Raw genomic sequence first — 20,442 nt, 5'->3', positions numbered from 1 at the left:
GCCATAATCCACACTCGTGTCTGTCTCACTCTGTACCCTATTTTCTCTTAACTATCTCATGATAACTGCTCGCAGTCTGAAGACCACGGATATAAACTATTTTCATGAAGGGTAAAATAAATTATATGTAAATTTTGTATTGAAAACTGCTACTTCTCAATCTTTCTGATGAATAGTATCATCAATCCTACTTAAAATATAAAAAATATGTGGGTGGGGTTGTAAATTGGTGCAGCTACTATAGAAAACAGCATGGAGTTTCCCCAAAAAATTAAAAATAGAAATATCATATGATCCAGCAATTCCACTTCTGGGAATATATGCAGAGGAAATCACTATCTTGAAAAAATACATTCATTGTAGCATTATTTACAATAGCCAAGGCATGGAAATAACCTAAGTGTCCATCAATGAATGAACAGATAAAGAAAATGTGGTGTGTATATATATATACACACAATGAAACATTTAGCCATAAAAAGAAAAAAAGAAGGAAACTCTGCCATTTGTGACAACATGGATGGACCTTGAAGGCATTATGCTAAACGAAATAAGTGTATGAGCTCACTTATTTGTGGAATCAAAAAAGAAAAAAAATCATAGATACAGAGAATGGATTGGTGGTTGCCAAGGGGGTGGGGTGAAATTAGGTGAAGGTAGTCAAAAGGTATAAATTTTTAGTTATAAGATAAATAAGAAAGCAGAGAACACATCTAGCATTTTCAAGTCTATTCATCCATTAATAAACAGATGCACAGTCAACTGTGACACAGAAAAACAATTAATTGCTTTAATGCTACATGTTGATCTAACATATTTCCACAATAGACTATGATAGTGAATCACCGCACACGGACCTTGTGCCAGGCCCTCACTGATGGTCGACCTTACTGCAGTTACTCGCCCAGTTATACAACACGCATGCACATATACACATATCCTGACTAGGGTCCAGGTACCACTCTGCAGGCAACAGGCAGCACGGTGCCAGCCATGAGACTGGGCGCTGCAAAAGGGGAGTGACTGAGGACACACTCCATGCTGGAAAAGTGCTTCACGTGCCCCAAGGAAGTCAGCCTTGTAGAATTCAGGAAATGGAGTACACTCCTCTTCGTTTTAAATGCTAAGTGTTTGTTAGCAGAAAGCTAGCATGCAATCTTCCCCTAGCCCTGCACTCACTTGTCGCTGGAGATGCTGCAGTCTATGACTGTCTTCCTGCTCGTATTGATGATGATAAACGGCAGCTGAATGGTAGAGTTCAGAGCTGGAGGGCCCTGGTTCTGCTGTTCATTTTGCCGATTTCTCTGTACCAGGTTTTTGAAAGCAATTTGCTGTAATGACCAATAAAGAAATTATAGTCTTTTAATGTGGAAAAGTGACTTGGAATTAAATGAATTAAGATAAATATGCTTATAATGTAGTTTAAAATTAGAGCGTTTAAAGAGGCCTTCCACCTATGAGTGAATTAAAGTTAAACATTATAGAAAAAAGATTAGAATGATCTGATTCAATAAATAAATATCCAGGGGAAAAATATACATTTAAATGATATCTAACATCATCCTAATGTAAATAAGGGAGCTCATGATTTCCCTTATCCATAGAAACGCATCTTATAAATCTGAGAGAGCCCAGTGGCACCTGTGACTCTTCTTAGAGCGAGTGATACAGTGAAAGTGACACCACGTGAGCTTATGTTTTCTGTTTCTCTAACACAGACTCCCAAGACTTTAGGGTTGAATACATCTTTTAGATCGTCTAGCCCAATGATACATAAACTTTATAAAGCCACAGAACCCTTTCTTCGAATGAAACTTATGGGACACCCACTATATAAAACAGACGAAAGCAGTGTTGCTCTGGCTGGCTGGGGGTCATGAGCCCTGCCAGCTCTGCCCTCATTCACCCCTTAAGTTCCTCCACAGAACTTCCTTAGGGCACAGTTTGGAATGTGGCCCAGCTCTCTCCCCACTTGACATCTTTCAGATAAGGAAACTGAGGCTTAGCACTGATGATAAGATATGTCAAGGCCTGAATCTCTACACTGAGTCTTGCTCCTACTTTTAGTTATAACCATTACTCAAAAGCCAAAGAAGGTGATCCCCGCCCCTTTTTAATATGACATATGCATCATAGAATTCCACAGCCAGAAAGACCTTACACAATTCAAGCTTTTCATGTGCTTGGGAAATAGATACTGGTTTTAAAAGCTCCTGAAGTCAGAGCCATTCATTCCCTTTCATCAGCTGGTTCCATCTTTTCACCCAGTAGTGATGACTTTATTTTCTGTTTCAGCAATCTTATCCTAGGATTGCTTATTTTAGGGTGTAAGCCTTAACTAAACTTTAAGATTATTATCATCTTAAAACAGCTGGATGCTATCTCCCTGGAAAGTGGATATTTACTCTTTTAAAATGCACAAACAGAAGAAACGCTAATTTATTTTAGCCCTGACAGTGTTCAAAAATCACTATCAAAAAACTACCACTAGCAGTCTCACTACCAAACATTACCTAGGTCACACTTCTTTGTTATTTTCTGCTGCTAAAGAACTAAGGCTACTTTATAATTATTGCTTAACTCATTTAATATTGAGGGAAAATATGCTGATGCTGTAAAACTGAGAAAAGAATGATATGTTTAAATACTTCTGCCTAGCTTCTCTTCCCTTCTACTCGAAAAAGCACCTTGGGAGATCCTCCCATACTCTGCCCAGCCATGTGGCCTCATGGGAGGGCCTTGGTAAAGCAGGGAATATAAACGGTGATAAGTCAGAGCTCTTATACGTTTCTGATTCATCGGTCAATATTGTGTACAACTTAATAACATCAAATATGTTTCAGAGAGCAGTTAAAACATATATAATGTTATTTCGATAGTAAAAAGAAAACTCGCATCCCACTGGTTTTGGACTGATTGCCTTATTTGTTACCCTTTCATTGATTTCCTTCAGGCTTTTGTTCTTTCCAAGCTCATTAACATCTATTTCAGAGGCTGAACCGCTTTTGGTGTGTTCAGACATTTTGCTCTGGGAAAAGTTTAAAGGCTGAAGGGACACTGTATAGACGTAAGTAGGGTATCTGGATTCTCCAGAGCTATAATGTACTCACAGCACTCCTCTTTGATGACATTAAGGATAAAAGCAATGTGGTGGCATGTTAAGTAAAACTTACCTATGCCATGGGATGTCAGTGAATTGTGACATTAACTGTGAAAAAAAAATTAAGCTAGCTTAACCATGGCAAATTATTAGTGTTCAGGGATAACTTGTTTAATTTACTTTCTATGACATTTCGTCAAATGTTATTTGATGAAAGAAAGAAAAACAAAACACTAGGAGGAAATAAGCTAATATGTCTACCAGAAGAGCAGAAGTAGTTGTTTTCAATTATACTTTGGGTTTCATTTCAATATGTAGAGAGACCTGCTTTTATAAATGTTGACAGCTAGGTTGTCTGTGGGTTGGAATATTCTATAGATCTTGTTTAGAGAGGAAAAGAAATTTAGGACTTAAAAAAATACAGTGTTCATCATACAAAGGTAAGGAGTGGAAAAATATTTGACTTCATGCTTGGTGCTGGCCATCTAGAGATGGGGAAGTCTCCTATATATGAGTGCGATCTTGTTCAGCACCATTCTTTCTAATAAACAAACAGGCATCCCGAGGAACAGATTTTTTAAATAACACATGCCAAAAATCAAACTCCAAGATGTTCCCTGAGACTTCTGAGGAAATGTGAGAGAGGCCCAGCAAGGGGTTTAGGGACCGAGAGATGACAGAGAGGCAAGTTAGGGGAAGAAGGTGACTGTGCAGGGGTGAGAGGCCAGTCCTCCAAGTCGGCAGGATTCTAGAGGGAGGAGCTGCAGGAATGAACTGTGAGATGTCAAGGTTTTTTTGTTTTGTTTTGTTTTGTTTAAAGCTACAGAACTTTCTCTTCAAACAAAACCTTATTTGGAAATCCAATATAAAAAAAATACATAAAATGCCTGCCCCCTCCAGCAGTAGCTCTTTGGGTAGGTACCATGGTATTTTACGAAAAGTAGACACAGAACACAGAAAGAAAAAGAGAAATGGCCTAATCGGGAGGGAACACCATCTCTGGGGCTTCCTATGTTTGGGAAGTCTCTGCTCTCCTCTGCCGCTACTCCTCAGCCCTGGACCCACTTCCTTCTCAGACCAGACAGAGATCTCTGGAAAGGCTAAATGGTCTTCTTTTGCCCCTTTGATTTGTACATGAATGTGAAAGAAAAACAAATATAAGTTTCTAGAAAGTGAAAAAGGAAAATCTGGAATATTTAAGAATACTTTAACATACTATGTCCATTAGATGAAGTGAGTATTTTCGGAAAAAACTTGCTACAATATTTGGTAACTTACTGCTTGTCTTTATTGCAGAGAAGTGGATGATACCAAAAATTAAATGACCTATAGTTGTCCAAATCAAAGTTGATTTTATGATTGGTTGAAAGCTTTTCAAATAAAGACAATCTGCTTATTAAAGACTCTGACTCATTTTACAAAGTTTTTTTTTTTTTGATTGGATTGAAAATGTCCCTATTGTATAGTTCAGAGTGACTTTTTACATCAACTACAATTACCAAAAGTAGAAAAAAAAAAAGGGTCCATCTACCCTGTGATTTTACCTCACATAATTTTATATAAAGGCTCTACCATATTTTTTAAAATGTCATTCAAATTCTGGGCAATTATCCAAAAAAGTACAAATATAGGGATCCTTATTACATAATAAAATTTAATTTTCTTTTAAACAAAAATGCATTTTAAGGTTTAGTAAATTCTACAAAGCTTACCGAATCATTTCATGTTATTCTGTTATTTATAGGTAAGTATTATAGTGGATTTGATTATTTTATTCAATGTGCCTAAAATTTAACTAGCCTTATGTCTTGGTATTCCAAATTAGGGCTAAAATACACACAAAGACTCCTAATAGTTTCTGCTCAGAGTAAGGATAAGTGTCAAAAGTAAACTGTTGCATGATATAAGTCGCACACAGGGCAGGTGAGCTGCTGTGGAGCCCTGATGATGGTGAGAGATGGAATCAGCTTAAGGCGGACCATGTAGATGTCAATGGCTCAGTTGTGGGGGAGGCTGCCCTACAGTGTGGTCTCACCAGACACTACTCAAAGGTACCCAAAGTAGAACACACTGACTTTAAAAGCAAGTAAGCGAAGAAACAGAATACAGATAGGGAGGATAATGAAAAACATCCCAGCGTCTTTACCTGCAGGAGAAGTTCTTGCAGCTGGGCCCGCTTCTGCTTTATCCGTTCTATCCGCCTCTGCTTCTCTATCTTTAAAACATAGGTAACAAAATAACATGAACATACATAGAGTATAAAGTTACTGCTCATTTTCAAGCTCCAATTCTGAAATATCAAGAATTTTCTTAAGAGAAATGCAACCTATTTTAACTATCAATGTCAATAAAAGCAAATCGCACCTCTTTGGGAGGCAGGGGTTGGGATAAGGGAGTAGAGAAGACAGCGAAATGTTATCAGCAATGAAATTCATCTGCTTAATGAATACTTAGTATGTTAGTTCTAACAGAGTCAGACCTAACTAACACTTAGTGAATGCTTATTCTGTGTGTCCCACTCAACTCAGTATTTTATACCCCATATCTAAACCAGTCTTCGCAAAACCCTATGTGTGAGGTAAGTATTGTTGTTATCCAGGAAATGGGGGCATAGAGTATTAAGTAACAGTCCAAAGTCACACAGCTAGTGCATGGCAAGAACCTAAGCCACATTGTTCCAGAGATCCTACTATTACTCTGCTGTATTAACCACCCCACCCCCACAACCCCAAGAATAAAGTAAGATCTCACTTAAGATCTCAGTTTAACTGACGTTTATTTTTACTTTACATTTCATATACTCATTCATTCATTTGCATTTTTTACCCTGTTGGAAAACACAAAGTATATGGGGCTCCTGAGACAAAGTCTGCCCCCAAAAAGTTTCGCCAATTTGCACTCTTATGAGTTAACTTTTCTTAAACTATCACCAACTACTAGATATTATGATTGAAAAAAGAGAAAATTACCAGGTGAAAATTGAATGGATCTACCTGGCCCTGCTACACACTGTCACCCTGCCTTCCACTACTAGCACATCTCGCTATAACCTCTCGGTCTTTCCTCTTCTTTATTCTACCTCAGGCTCTCAACCCTCCCACTAGGGTTAAAATCTTCAGCAGAACTTTCAGTACTAATGTTCTCCTTCCAGATAGTGCAAAGGACCTCTAACGTTTCCATACTTGGCCCTGATCATATAGAAGTTAACTTTTAATCCTATATTATCTTGTATAATTTCCTGTTTCACCTGTGTAAATATCACTTCCCTGATAAGAGAAATTAAACCATGCCACATTTCTCTGACCTTTCTCTTTCATTTTTTATTTATTATCTATTTTATTATGGAGGTAAAATTGCTATAAAATTGGTATATTCTATTTTAGCTGACTTTTAAATGGGCACACTTGCTAATACAGATAGCTTACGCATTCAATATACAATTCCCACTTGTCACAAGAAACATGCTTGTGGGACAGTTTCCTAGCTTTGAACAACTATTATTTTCCTTACTCTTACAATTACCTAGAAAACAGATATTAGGGTCTGCATTTCCTTATAAATGAGCTCCTCACTATCTCTTTGGGCAAAAGTCAATGACATCAAATAAGACATCTTTCTTGTCTTCTCCAAGGAAGTATTCCTTACTTGCTTTCCATCTACTCTAGTCCGCACCAGGAGTCTCCTCTCTCTCACTGTTCCTTTAACCACTACCACACTTTAATCCGAAGTTACTAAGACTGACTGTAAAATCTGTGTGGCCTCTTACATTTGAAAAGATCTGCAGGAGTTTCACCCTGAATCTGAAGCTATGACAGGCCACGTCTCTACATGGCCCTCATGCTCCACATCCAACCAGGCCAAGCTGAATTGATTCTACCTCTAAAAACACTACTCAGACCACATTGTCACTGCCTTCACTCAGGCCATCTCCAATCCATCCCCTCAATTTCTCTCGTCTTCCTATTAGTTCAGCTTCCAACTCTCAAGGAGAGTGATCTTGCACAACACATCCTATCAGCCCTCCTACTTATAATTCAGTAGCTTCCCATTGTTTATAGGATCAGGTCCTAACTGTACTCTGGCCACATTCACATGTGGACATGCTTTCTAATGCCTCAGCCTTTGCAGGAACTCTGCCTGGAAGGCCCTCCCTTCCCTAAATCACTTGGCAAACTCTTCCCTCAAGACTGAGCTTAGAGACTTTTTTCTTGGTAAAGCCCTCCCTTACCTCTCTTTCCAGAGAATCTGTACATACACCCTTCATACATAGTAATCACATTTTAGTAACTCTTACATTTTCCTTCTCCTCAATTAGCATGAAAGTTCCTTGGGATCAGAAATTTTGTCTTGTATAATCTTTGGTTAAGCACATAGTAGATGCAAATAGATTTTTGCTCATTCAGTCTTTGTTATTAGCTTAATATTACTGGTAATTAAAATGACCCTAAAATTCCACTCTATTAGAAAGAGAAAAAGAGGACATTTCCATTGTAACATATGAAGAACTATTCTATAACTTCTGATGAATCTCTGATTCCTCCCTCCACGCACAAATATGATACCAAATAATTTTTGATTTGCTGGGCGTAAAAACAGACTGAGAAAAATATGAAATCAACCAGATTTATCTCCATAAGCTGTATTTAACCTCAGTTTACCCCCCTTATGGCCACAAGAGTAAAATTATATCAAACCAATTTGGAAACAGTATGGTAGGGCACATGTTCATTTAGGAAAGATTTTCTATAATGATCAAAGTCAACGGAACAAAAAATGGTTTTGCAGGCACCATCTCCAAATTCATGTAACTGCTGAACATTCTAAATGTATCATTACCACTCTGATAAAGATAAGGAAGAAATACCATTCCGTTGCCACTGATTTTAGAGTCAAAAGTAAAAGTTTAAACACAAGAAATAAACAGGCAGCTTAATCCATTTTTTTGGTCCATACAGCAAGCATTACATCAAATAAAATGTTACTCCTATTATATGAATCACCAAAATTTTATTATTAGAGTGCTCAGAATTAAATTAGAATAAAATAAAGATTTCTAAGGAACAGGAAAAATCAAATCATTTAATTTCTATGTTCCTGTTTCTTCAGGACATCAGTCAGATTACATGTTTCTAAAGTTCCTTCCAGTTCTAAAATTCTAAACAGAAAAATCTGTTAAAAAATGATACAGGATATATAAAAAATTAGGAATATTTTAATATTATGTAACTATTTCTAAATTAAAATGACTTTGAAAGCAAGTTACTTTTTATAAACAGATTTTCCCCACTTACCTCCAGGTTTTGACATTCCTGAGCAGAATTGGTAGGCAGGCCAATCCACTTGATTTCTTTTTTTTCCTTTGAAATTATGTTCATTGCCATTAGCACATTTAAAGCATCATAAACTCTTCGTCTAATGTTCTTCTGGTCATAAGCCTGCTAAAACATATTTTTATTGGTGATTAATTTTAAGGGTTAAGATACAGTCACAGGATATTAAAATATTTAAATAATAATATTATATCTTCAGAGTGCTGAAAGAATTCTATACCCAGTGAAACTATCCTTTAAAAGTAAAGATGAATTAAAGATACTTTCAAACAATCTAAAAGATAACAATCTAAAACTTAAGATTATGTTGCCAGTAGATGTAAATTTAAAAAATACTACAGAATCTTCTTCAAGGAGAAGAAAGATGATCCAAGATGGAGCTTGGAGATGTAGGATGGAATGAAGACCAACTCAAAGGTAAATATGTAGGAAAATCTCAACTAATACTCACTGTATAAAATAATAATATCTTGTGGAGTCTAGAACATATATAGAACTAAAATACATGACAACAATAGTATATATAGCAGAAAGGAGTAATGGAGTTAAAGTGGGCTAAGTCCTTGCATTGTCTGGGAGGATATTAGACTTTAAAAAGTCAAGGAAGCGTATTTTCAGCTCTCTAGGTAAACAGTGGGTCTCAAATGTGGTCTATGGACTAATGCTGTTCCACAAACTGTTACTAGTCCACAATGCAAATAGAACTTGCACAAAATGTCATTACACTGAACTAAAGCACACAGCTTAGTTCAGCTGACTTTTTTTTTTTTTTGGATAGCAAGGCTTTCTCAATGAAGGAAACCATGTTAACTTATATTGTAGAAAAAGCCCTTTATCTTATTGTGGAGTAGTTCCTAAGAACTAAATCCAATCAATCAAATGCCATAACAGTAAAGGATGGCGGAGAACACTAAATCCATTTAAATGTAGAACTAAACTTAAATGAATGGGAGATTTAAATTATAGAACTGAATGTAAATATTAGAAATCCTGACATTGTAGAAATATTACAACAAATATCAGGAGAAAGCAACGAAGTAGGTCTGTTAATTTCTTCCTCGTTGATATTGGAAGGGGTGTGGATTCAAAGCAGATAAACTATTCAAAGCAGATGAATGAAGTAATAATAGCGCTTTCAGCACAATATATTTAAAGTCATAAAAACAACTATAAAAATATTCTTTTAACAACTACCATTCATATATTCAATCTGAATCCTGTGGTAGGAAAAATGGGACATGAGAGTAAATATAAGCATGTTAATTTCTTTTTTTCTCTCCGTAATCAACAGGTATTGGTCTACAGATGGTAAAACAAGAAACAAAATATTGAAGTTACTTAAAATTATAAAGATAAGCAATGAAAGAACTACAGACTATAAAACTTCTAAATTATCAGAAAAATAACAGCAGTGAATAAACAGGAAAGAAAAACAACTCTTGCTTACATCCTGGGGTTGGCATGGGGAGGTTTAGTAAAAATGTATATTAGATGTTGAAACGTGCTTAGAAGAAATGACTTATTACAGTGACATCTGAGTGGAAATTAGATGAAGGGGAGAGAGAAACCACATGGATCCCTAGCAAAGAGCGTTCCAGGCAAAGGAAATGACAAATGCAATGGCCTGATAAGGAGCATATCTGGCATATTAACAAAGTGTGTAGTAACTGAAGAGGTGTGTCGTAGATGAGATCAGACAAGTAATGGTGGGCCAGGTCATATAAGGTCTTGCAAATCATTTTGAGTACTTTGGCTTTCACTCAGAATGCCATATACTTTCTTTTCAAGTGCCCAGAGAATATTAAAAGAAAAAAATCACCATGTGGTGGCTCACAGGGAAAAACTCAATCCACCCTCCCCACCACAAGAACAAAACAGAAATAGTTTGACTCATAATCTCTGATCATAGATAATAAAAGTAAAAATTCATAATAACAAACAAAAATCTCTATATCTCCTGGAACTATAATAACTCTTTCTATGCAATTCTTAGATCAACGAGGAAATGAAAACTAAAGTTACAGAATATCTAAAGAATAACATTATATCAGAACAAATGGGATCTAAAGCAGTGCACAAAGCAGTGTACAAGTCTTAATAGTCATAGACTTTCATTACTGCACAAAAATAATAAAAGTAAATAAAGTATACATCATAGTCTACAGGGTAGAAAAATAACAAAACTTCAGGAATAAGAAGAGAATATTAAGATAAAAACAGAAATTAACTGCAAAACATGCGGTCAGTACAAACAAATCCAAGGGATGCTTCTTTGGGAAAACTAACTGCAAATAATTTTGAGAACATGGATGAAATGGAGGATTACCTAAGAAAACATAAAATACCAAATTGACTCTCAGGGAAACAGAAATTCTAAATAGATAATTACCAAAGAAGGAATGGAGAAAGCTATCTAAACTTTACCCTCTACCAAATCATAGGCCTAAATGGTATGAGAGGTGGTTTCCATAAAGTTTCAAGGAAGAGAAAGAGATATCTAATGCTATTAAACTTGTAATAAAAAGAAAGATTTTTAAAAGTCTCTAAATCTGTTTCTATAAAGCCAGGATAACACTATTCATCAAAACTGCAAAGACAGTAAAAAACAAAAGCAAAAAACCCAAAACAAACTCCACCGCCGCAAACTCTCATTAATCTCATTCATGACTATCAGTGTAAAAATGCTGAAATTTCAGGAAACTATCTAGGATTTTATTAAATTCAACAACCATGTCAGATATGTTTTTAATTTAAAAAATTAATTTAAAAAATCAAGTTATCATCTCAAAATAAAATCTTTATGATGGAAGGTTGAAATACTACAAATAGTTCCACTAAGATCAAGTGTTATCAAGACTCAATATGACCTGAATTATTATTATTTAGTATTGTTGTGGAGTACATATAATTACATTTAAATAAAATGCAGACTGACCTATAATGATAAAAAGCAGATCAGCAGTTGCCTAGGGATAGAAGGAGAGGGAGGGATGGATTACAGAAGGCAGGAAGAACCTTTTGAGAGTGATGTAAATATTCTGTATCTTGACGGCGGCGGTGGTTCCACAGGTGCACACAATTGTCAAAACTCATCAAATTTTACACTTCAAATAAACACATCTTATTGTATGTAAACTATTCCACAATAAATAAGAAAAAAAAATTAATTTTACACTTAGGACATGTATGTAACCCTCCCTGTAGGTAATTTTATCTCCATTAAAAAAAAAAAAAATGAATGATTTATATGTGTTAAAAAAGAATCTCCAAGACATTGTAAAAAAAATAAAATTAAGAGTGCAACATGCAAAGCACAATCAAATTTGTGTTTAAAATAAAATTTATTATGTTTATGCATAAACAATTTCTGGAATGATATTCAAGCATCTGGTGATAGTGAATATTGCCTTTGAGGAGGCAGATTAGGGTCTGTGGTAGAAGGGAAATATCTTTAATTTTATATTCTTTGGTACGACTGAATTTTTTATAAACATGTTCACGAATTATTTTTTTCAATTAAAAACAAGATACAATTTTTTAATTTAGATATAGAAGAAACACTAAAAGATTCAGAAAAGTATCCAGTCACTCAAACATAAAAAGTATGTTAACAAATGTATGTTCTTTTATAAACTCCCAAATTATATTTTAGAAATTCTTGTTCATCTTTATGTTGAAATAAATGATGATGAAAGAATCTTTTCCAAAATAAAACAAAAAGTCAACAATAAAAAAAATTTCCAGACAATATGAAATCCTCAATTAAAGGAGAAACTGGGGATTTCTCCACTTCTCTAAGTCAGTAAATTGATGACATTGATGCCCAAAGAGGTACACTGTTGCATAACTCATTAGAGTCAATGTCAAGTGCATGATCTACCTACCGAATCAGCTGCCAAATGGTTATTTGAATTGGTAAACTCCGATACCAGTTCGTCAGCTACTTCATTATACGATGTTGTACCTTTCCGCTGGACTTTTTCACACACTTTCATTGAGAAATGTCTCAAGCCTTTTCCATTTTTATCTCCTTTTTTGCTTCGTTTACTAAAAGAGAAAAAAAAAAACCATTTATTCTCCATTATACTTATTTAGAGACTTCTTTCACAAAACTATAGAATAATATAAGAAGATAGTAATTTGATTTTTGCTTCAAATGGTATATTTTAATTTAATTAGGGATGAGGAAATGTTTTAAACTTAATTTTTACCTAAAAGGCCTAATAAAGTATGAAGCTAGAGTGTTTCCTTATGCACAGCATTCATTTATTCAACAAATATTTGCTGACCAGTTACTTCCTCTTATGTGCCAGGTGCTGTTCTACACACTGGGAATAAATCCCTACAAAGAACAAAAACTCTACCCTTAAAGAGTTTCTATACTGGTCAATACTTATTTTTTGTATTTTATGTATACTACAGTTCTTTTTCACCTAAAAGTTACCTACTCAATTTTCAAACAGAGGTCACTGGCATTAATAATGATTCTAAGTCTTCAATTATTTTAAGTTTGATTAATGCCTAGGACTAAACTTTGATACCTTAACCATTAAGAATCTCAGGGGTTCAGTTCAGTTCTATTAATATTTGAGTGCCAACTTAGCAATACAATGCTAAGAACTGTATTAGTCATTGGCAGTACAAAAATGATAATTGAGGCAAAATCCTTTCCTCCATATGAGTCTTGGGGGATGGGAGAGAGACAAAATAGACATATAATGACAAAGAATTCCAATATAGTACGGTAAATGCTGAGGTGGAGTTATTCACAGTGTTCTGTGGGAATTAGGGAGAGGGACATCTAGAGGAGGAAGACTTGCTGGAGTAAGAGTCAAGTGAGAACAATCAAAAATATGAAAAGGCAACCTATGTAACAGAGAAAATATTTGCAAACCCTGTATTTTCTCTGATGAGGGGTTAATATCGAAATTATCTAAGACACTCCTACAGCTCAATAGTAAAACCAAATCAAAAAGCAAACAAAAAACCCAAATAACCCAATTAAAAAAATTGGCAAAGGACATAAACAGACATTTCTCCAAAGAAAACATACAAAAGGCCAATAAGCACATGAAAAGATGTTCAACATCTCTAATCAGTGAAACACAAATCAAAACCATGATGAGGTATTTACCTCACACCTGTTAGAATGAATATTACCTAAAAAAAAAAAAAGTGTTGGTGAGGGTGTGGAGAAATTAGCACCCTTGTACGCTGTTGATGGGAATGTAAAATGGTATAGCTGCTGTGCAAAAAAGTAAGGAGCTTCTTCAAAAAAATTTAAAATAAAATAATTCAGCAATCCAGTTTCTGGGTACATACCAAAAGAACTGAAATCAAGACCTCAAAGAGATTTCCGCACCCCCATGTTTATCACAGCATTATTCGCAACAGCCAAGATATGGAACAAGATAAATGTCCATAGGGATAAATGGATAAATAAAAAGTGGTATATACATACAATGAAATATTACTCAACCTTAAGAGAATGAAATCCCGCCATATGGGACAACATGGATGAACCTGGAGAACATTACGCTAAATGAAATAAGCCGGTCACAGAAGGACAAATAATGCATAATTCCACTTATATGAGGTATCCGAAATAGTCAAACTCATAGAAGCAGAGAGCAGAATAGTGCTTGCCGGGTGCTGGAGGGAATGGGAAAATGGGGAGTTGTTATTCAACAGGTATAATGTTCCAGTTCTGCAAGACGAGTAAGTTTTAGAGATCTGCCGGACAATGCAGTGCCTAGAGTTAATGATAATGCACACTCAAAAATCTGTTGAGGGCCGGTCTCATGTCAGGTGTTCTTACCACAACAACAAAAAAGAGAGTCAAGTGAAGGAATCTGGGAAGGGCATCCAGGCAGGAGAAGCAGCAGCAGTAAACACATGAAGATTAAACAGATGATAAATATTAAGAGGCTTTTTAATCAACAGTGCAATATTACCAGAATATAAAGTGCAAGGCAAAAGATGAAGAAGCAGAAAGGTAGGTTAAGGGCCAGGCCCTTAAATGCCATGCAAAGGAACCTGGACTTCATGATGTTCTATCAGTATAATTATATTCCTTTATAAATTACACGTTTACTGTGTTATGTACATTAAGGAAGAGACACATTTCAGTTAGCATAAGTGCACTTTTCAAAAGGACAGGCATCTACTTTCTTTTCCTCCACATTCACAAAGACTCATCTGTGCGCTTATTATTGTTACAGACTATTAGTGAAATACTGTGAAACTAGTAAACGGTATGAAGTGGGAGAGCAGCAAAGTGTGATTTTTCAGTTATGCAGAGGTTCTGGCTGCAAAGTAGATTTATGGGGAGCAAAAGCAGAGGCAGGAAGACCAGTGGAAAGGCTACTGTAACAGCCCGGGCAAGAAATGATGAGTTCTCAAATGGGGGCAATTAGTAGGAATGAATAAGAAGAGATGGATTTCCAAAAATTTTAAAGATAAAAATCGGTAGAAATGAGTGATTGATTAACATGGATGGTAAGAAAGAGGGAAATAGGAGAATGACTCCAAGAAAGATGGGTCATTTACTGAGATCGAGGAGACAGGAACAAGTTCATGAGCTCCATTTTCAACCTCTCCATCTGCTCTGTCTAGTACCCTAAGCATAGCCCACATGTAGCCACTGAGCACTTGAAATGTAGGGAGTATAAATTGAGATATACTGTAAATGTAAAATACTCACTGAATTTCAAAGACTCGGATGACAAATGAATGTAAAATGTCGTGAATAATTTTTACAATAATTAAATGTTAAAATATAACATTTTAGATATATTAGATTAATTAAAGGCATTACAAAAATTAACTTCATGCTGGTTTTTACTTTTTAAATTGGTGATTAGAAAATTAAAAATTACATGTGGCTTGCATGACATTTCTATTGGGAAGCAATGATGTTGAGTTTGACATCTTATAGAACATCCAATAATTCAATATGTAAGTCTATAGCTTATGGGAGAGGTCACTTATGAACTTATCAGCATGTGTACCTTGCCAACCTCAGACAATTAGGTGTCCCTCCCTCCTTTTCAAATCCAAAGTTCTTATTTATTATTATTTTTTAAAGATAACAGCTCTCTTGAAATATAATTCACATACCACAAACTTCATCTTTTTAAAGTAGACAATTCGGAGGTTTTAAGAGTTATGCAGCCATCACTGCAATCTAATTTCTTCAGCATAATGGCAGTCACTCCTCACTCCCTGTGCCCTTAGCAACCACTATTCTTCCCGGTTCTATGGATTTGCCTGTTTTCCAAAGTTAACTTTTTGAATTGAATTTTTCACTCCAGTGCTTCTGTTTCTGTATTCTTTGCTTTCTTCGAGCAAAGAATTCCATTCAGTGTTTTTTGGTTTTTGAAAATACACAACTTTATCATACAACCTGAATCTGATCAGGACTCCGGATCCAACTAATAATATCATCACTTAGATAGCTAATAAACTTCTTAAATGCCATATGTCTAAAACAGAACTCAATCCCTCCCCAAATCTACTCCTAACAACAGTAAATGTAAATGGCATCAATATTCACCCAGCTGTTCATAAAACAAACAAACAAACAAACAAAAAACTCAAGAGCCATCCTTCATTTCCCCCTTTCCTTCATTCACTCTATCAATAAATTGTTGTTTCTACCTCCAAAATTAACTCAGTTTTCCCCCATCTTCACTGCCAAACCACTGCTCCCTGAAAATAGCCTGATTTCCTTGCTTATGTTCTTGTCTCCTTAGAATCTATTTTCCCCTCAGGAGCCAGTGTAAATTAGATCATGTCATTTTTCTGCTAAAAACACACCTTAGAATAGAAACCAAATTCTCTACTGTGACCTACAAGCCCTTTTGGAGGTACAAAGCGTTTAATGATCTGATCCCTGCCTACCTCTCTATCCTCATATCACTCTGCCCTTCTCTCTATCTCCAGGCCACTGTGCTCCCCTAAACACGCCTGGTTTCTCATTGAGGAGCTTTGCATTTACCATTCCCTCTGCATAGAATCCCTGGATCCATGACCTCGCCAGGCTATTTATCTGCCTGACTTCTTTGCATCTGAATGTCATCTCCTTAGAGAGGGCTTCTCTAAGGTAACCACCATTCTACCATCCTTCCAAAAATCCACAAACCATCTTTATTTTTTTGCATACCACCTATCAGTCTAAAATTATCTTGTTTACTGTCCTCCATCCCCCATCAGCTCTTTATGGGCAGAGACTTTTCTCTCCAATGCCTAGAACACAGTGATACTTAACAGATATTCAAAATATTTGTTGAATGAATGAACAACTTCATAAACAACAGTGAAGCAGTATAGATATTAACTATACTGATTTTGATTATTAGTTTATTATAGTTGAGATTATATTAGGTTATTTTAAAGTTTTAACTGTATTCCCAGAGAAAAAACATATTAAGATTAAATGAGCATTAAGGAATAATGAAACACCACTGTGCTAAATCTTATTCATTTAGGACAAGAATAAAGAAAAACACACATAGGCTGCCATCACCACTTGTGGTACACCCAGGACCTCCTTCGCAAAGTGAAAAGAGGACCTGTTTGGAAGAGATGCATTTAGAAGATACCATCGAATTCTGTGCAACGGTAAAAAGAGAAAGTGAACAAACTTCAGCATCGAAAACTCGAGGCAAGACCAGAAAAGGAGTGTTCACAGCTCCTTCTGTAAACTCTTTGAAAGGAAATCTAGGATCAGTGTACAAGGAAAAACTAGTGAGAATTTTTCAATGGATCCTTTGTCCACCAAACAATATTTCTTCAGGAACCACCTTGCTCTTGCAAATGACGTTGACCAAGGAATAGCTGTGTAAAAACATACTTAAAGTTGTATTGTCAAGCGGTAAGATGAGGATAAAAAGATTGTATATATCTACATATGCCGATGTAGAAATCCCTGAGAAAAACTAATTTAAATACTTACATGTAATACTAAACCAACATTGAAGAGATAAAGATTAATCTTGGGCTGAGAGCTGGCTTTTTAACCTGAACACTTGGGAGAAGGGGAAAAAAGACTTTTCATGGCATTACAGAAAAACATTATAAAATAAGAGGAAAATAAAGATTTGTAAGAACAACAACAAAAACCACATGTAGCAATCTTTGTGGTTTGATGGTGGGGGGTGGGGGAATTCGTTACAGAAAAGTTATGAGAATAATAAAAAGCACTAGAAAAAGAGAAAGTCACAGAACCAGATGCAGAAAGGAAAAGTTGAGACAATAGCTATACCAGCAAATTTAATCTAGCACTTTTACATGTGGTCTTTAGCAGTCTCTCTCTTATGAAGGAGGGTGTAAAGAAACTCTTGTATTTATACTGTTTGTCGCAGATAGGTGCCACCAATCATAGCTAACAAATAGTCCAATTTTAAGGACTTAAACACTGCTAAATACATCTGTAAGAACTTGTTCTGTTATCCTTCCCAAGGGTAAACACAAAGAAAGACCAGTATGAGCCGGAAAGAGGAATTTCCATTAGAAAGAACAGAACAGTTTACCTTATATTTCTATATGATACAGCAGTTCCTCAGACATGATTTTATGTGTTCAAAACAGTTAAGAACCAAGAAGCAAGAAATGAAGGCCACCAAGGAACTAAAGCAGAGCCCGTTTAAATGCAAGAACACACACATTTTTAATATAGAGCCTCAAGGTCCTTTTTTCTTTTCCTTACTCAGAGCCTATTCGCTTTTATTTTAGACTGAATTCTAACACGATTGGTCATCTAGTCTCTCAGCGCACAGTAAGTCAAAGATAGCAAACTGAAAAAACAGAAAAGACAGAAAACTATTACAATTGAGAGCAGATGAAAAGACAAAGAAACACCACTGAAAATGGAAATTAAAAATCTAAGACTCAAAAATAAAATTTAAAAAGCAAAACTTGCAAGGTTTTATTTAATATAGTAATGATCTTATAGAATTTAACTGCCTCTAAGATTATGCCTCTTATTTTAACAATGCAGCATTAATGTCATATCTAGTATGGTGGCTTACATGGACTACTGAACTTAAGTTCAAATAATGACCATAAAGTGAAAGTTTTTAATACTGGAATTTCTCAATAGGTAGGCATTTACATTTTTTTCAATAGACCACAGGTGATTGTGATATACACTGAAAATTGAGAAACGCTGTCCTAATAGTCTAAGGAAATGTTATATTATACTCGATATATTATTTAAGAAAGCGAAAATTTACTGTGATCTTAAATGTGTTCACTAAAACTTGTTTTTAAACTTTGGGCATGCTGAGATAATGTGGGGTATGACCCACTCTGTCTCCCAAAAGGAGGGAGAGGGCTAAATGACATACTACCAATAGCCGATCTACTAACAGAATAATTTCTTTTGAAACCATATAAATACGATAAATTTATATATTGATAAGCGAAGCAGAATATTCAGTGTGGTATGAAATAATGGTAGAAACTCAATGTGAAGAAAAGCATGTTATTAACTCAAACTAGAGTCTGAGAACCGAACTCTCTATGCAATAGCATCTCCCAAACAAAAAAACAACTCAGAATTATACTCACCTTTCTGAAAAATCAGAGTCTATAAATTCTCTAGACCGTTTTCTATCACTGAAAAAAAAAAAAAGGAGCATAAATAGAACACATATATAAACAATTTTATCGCATGAATAATTTATTATAACATGTCTAATTCCACAGTGAACATAACCAAGCACAAAAGCTAATATAAAAGATGTGTCCATAAAATAAAAACTTGAATTTTATCAAAAGACCAAGAAATCACAACATAATCACGAAGTGTGAAATACACACGAATTTTTAGGGAGGAAGATATTGTAGATTTACAAAGGAGAAGGCACAGAAACATTTCATTTACTCTGGAATGGCTGACTATGAAAACGCTAGACAATCAGACCACTCCAATGTAAAGCTTGGCTGGGGCTGAAAATACCAAAACCCTGGTCGTCTCCAAGTGCGCAGAAACTACAGGCGGAGGCTTGGCTTTCATGTTATAATCTCTTGAGGCTATGCAGAAATCCAAAGTAACTTTTACATCTACATGAGAATGTTCACAGGAATGACTCAAGGCCATGGAACTACATATAGGTGATTCTGTTATTTCATCTCAATTGATAATGTTAAAGTATGCACGCATAGGAAACTCTTCTGTCTCTAATGTATGTAATATATATGTGTGTGTGCACATGTGTGTATGTAGAGGAATATGTATATGGCTTAAAACACTTTGCCAGGATAATTTCATTAATTTGTTTATTATCCTTGAAGGAGATTCTTAACTAACATTTATTGTCTGCTTGCTAAACTCACACAGTTCTAAGTCAAAGATAGAACTAGCAATGCAGCATACCACAATTTAAGTAACTTCTAAAGTGACAGACTGACGTTCTCAGTCATTAATTTTACTATTTTTTTCTTTTATGGAAAGATGAAATATGAAAATGATAAGCAGTGGAGAAAGGCTGGGTAAATGTATTTAATAGGCAAAGATGAAACATGAAGGTTTAATACTAAAATGGCAACTGACTAACATAGAAGGGATATTGATTTAATTGCTCAGTGTTTCAAAAGAATCAAGGGAAAACTCAATGAAAATTTTAATATACTTGGCCTCTCTTTCCTAGTTTCTTTCTGGTTTTTAAGGAAATAAGAATTCATGGGAGAAATTCTGAGTACAGCCAATACAATATATAACTCTTTTCTTATGTTTGTTAAAACAATATATAGTTTCAACATCTCCAAAGAAGCTAAGTGTCATAATCACAAAAAGTAGCTCTCTTTCAGGGTTGGAAAAAGTCAGAAGATCCAGTCAGGTACAAGTTATTACACTGTTTTTCTTTATTTTCAAATGGCTGTACCTTGAACGGTTTATATCAAAGACATGAAGTAAAATAAAATAGGTGATTTGAAAGGAAACACATTAGTTTTTAAGGACTAGAGTAATATAAAGTAAGAACAGAAGACAACATCATGAGGAATAAA

General features: G+C 35.2%; 1 protein-coding gene across 5 annotated transcripts in view; it reads right to left on the bottom strand.

Annotated features, from left to right (window-relative positions):
- TFDP2 (transcription factor Dp-2) overlaps positions 1-20,442 on the bottom strand; it is a 120,186-nt gene that overhangs the window by 13,192 nt on the left and 86,552 nt on the right. For 3 of the 5 annotated variants that reach the window (XM_011357427.2, XM_011357430.2, XM_023529083.1), the window contains 5 exons: positions 19,003-19,050; positions 12,315-12,477; positions 8,392-8,538; positions 5,247-5,315; positions 1,180-1,331 (listed from right to left, as the gene is read on the bottom strand). In XM_011357427.2, the coding sequence (XP_011355729.1) occupies positions 1,180-1,331; positions 5,247-5,315; positions 8,392-8,538; positions 12,315-12,477; positions 19,003-19,050 (579 nt within the window). The remainder of the gene's footprint in view (positions 1-1,179; positions 1,332-5,246; positions 5,316-8,391; positions 8,539-12,314; positions 12,478-19,002; positions 19,051-20,442) is intronic. The other 2 variants (XM_011357428.2, XM_023529082.1) reach the window with 1 other exon arrangement.

Source organism: Pteropus vampyrus, unplaced genomic scaffold (genome assembly GCF_000151845.1).
Source record: "Pteropus vampyrus isolate Shadow unplaced genomic scaffold, Pvam_2.0 Scaffold35, whole genome shotgun sequence".
Classification (NCBI taxonomy): Eukaryota; Metazoa; Chordata; class Mammalia; order Chiroptera; family Pteropodidae; genus Pteropus; species Pteropus vampyrus.
This window is presented reverse-complemented; position numbering and strand designations above follow the sequence as displayed.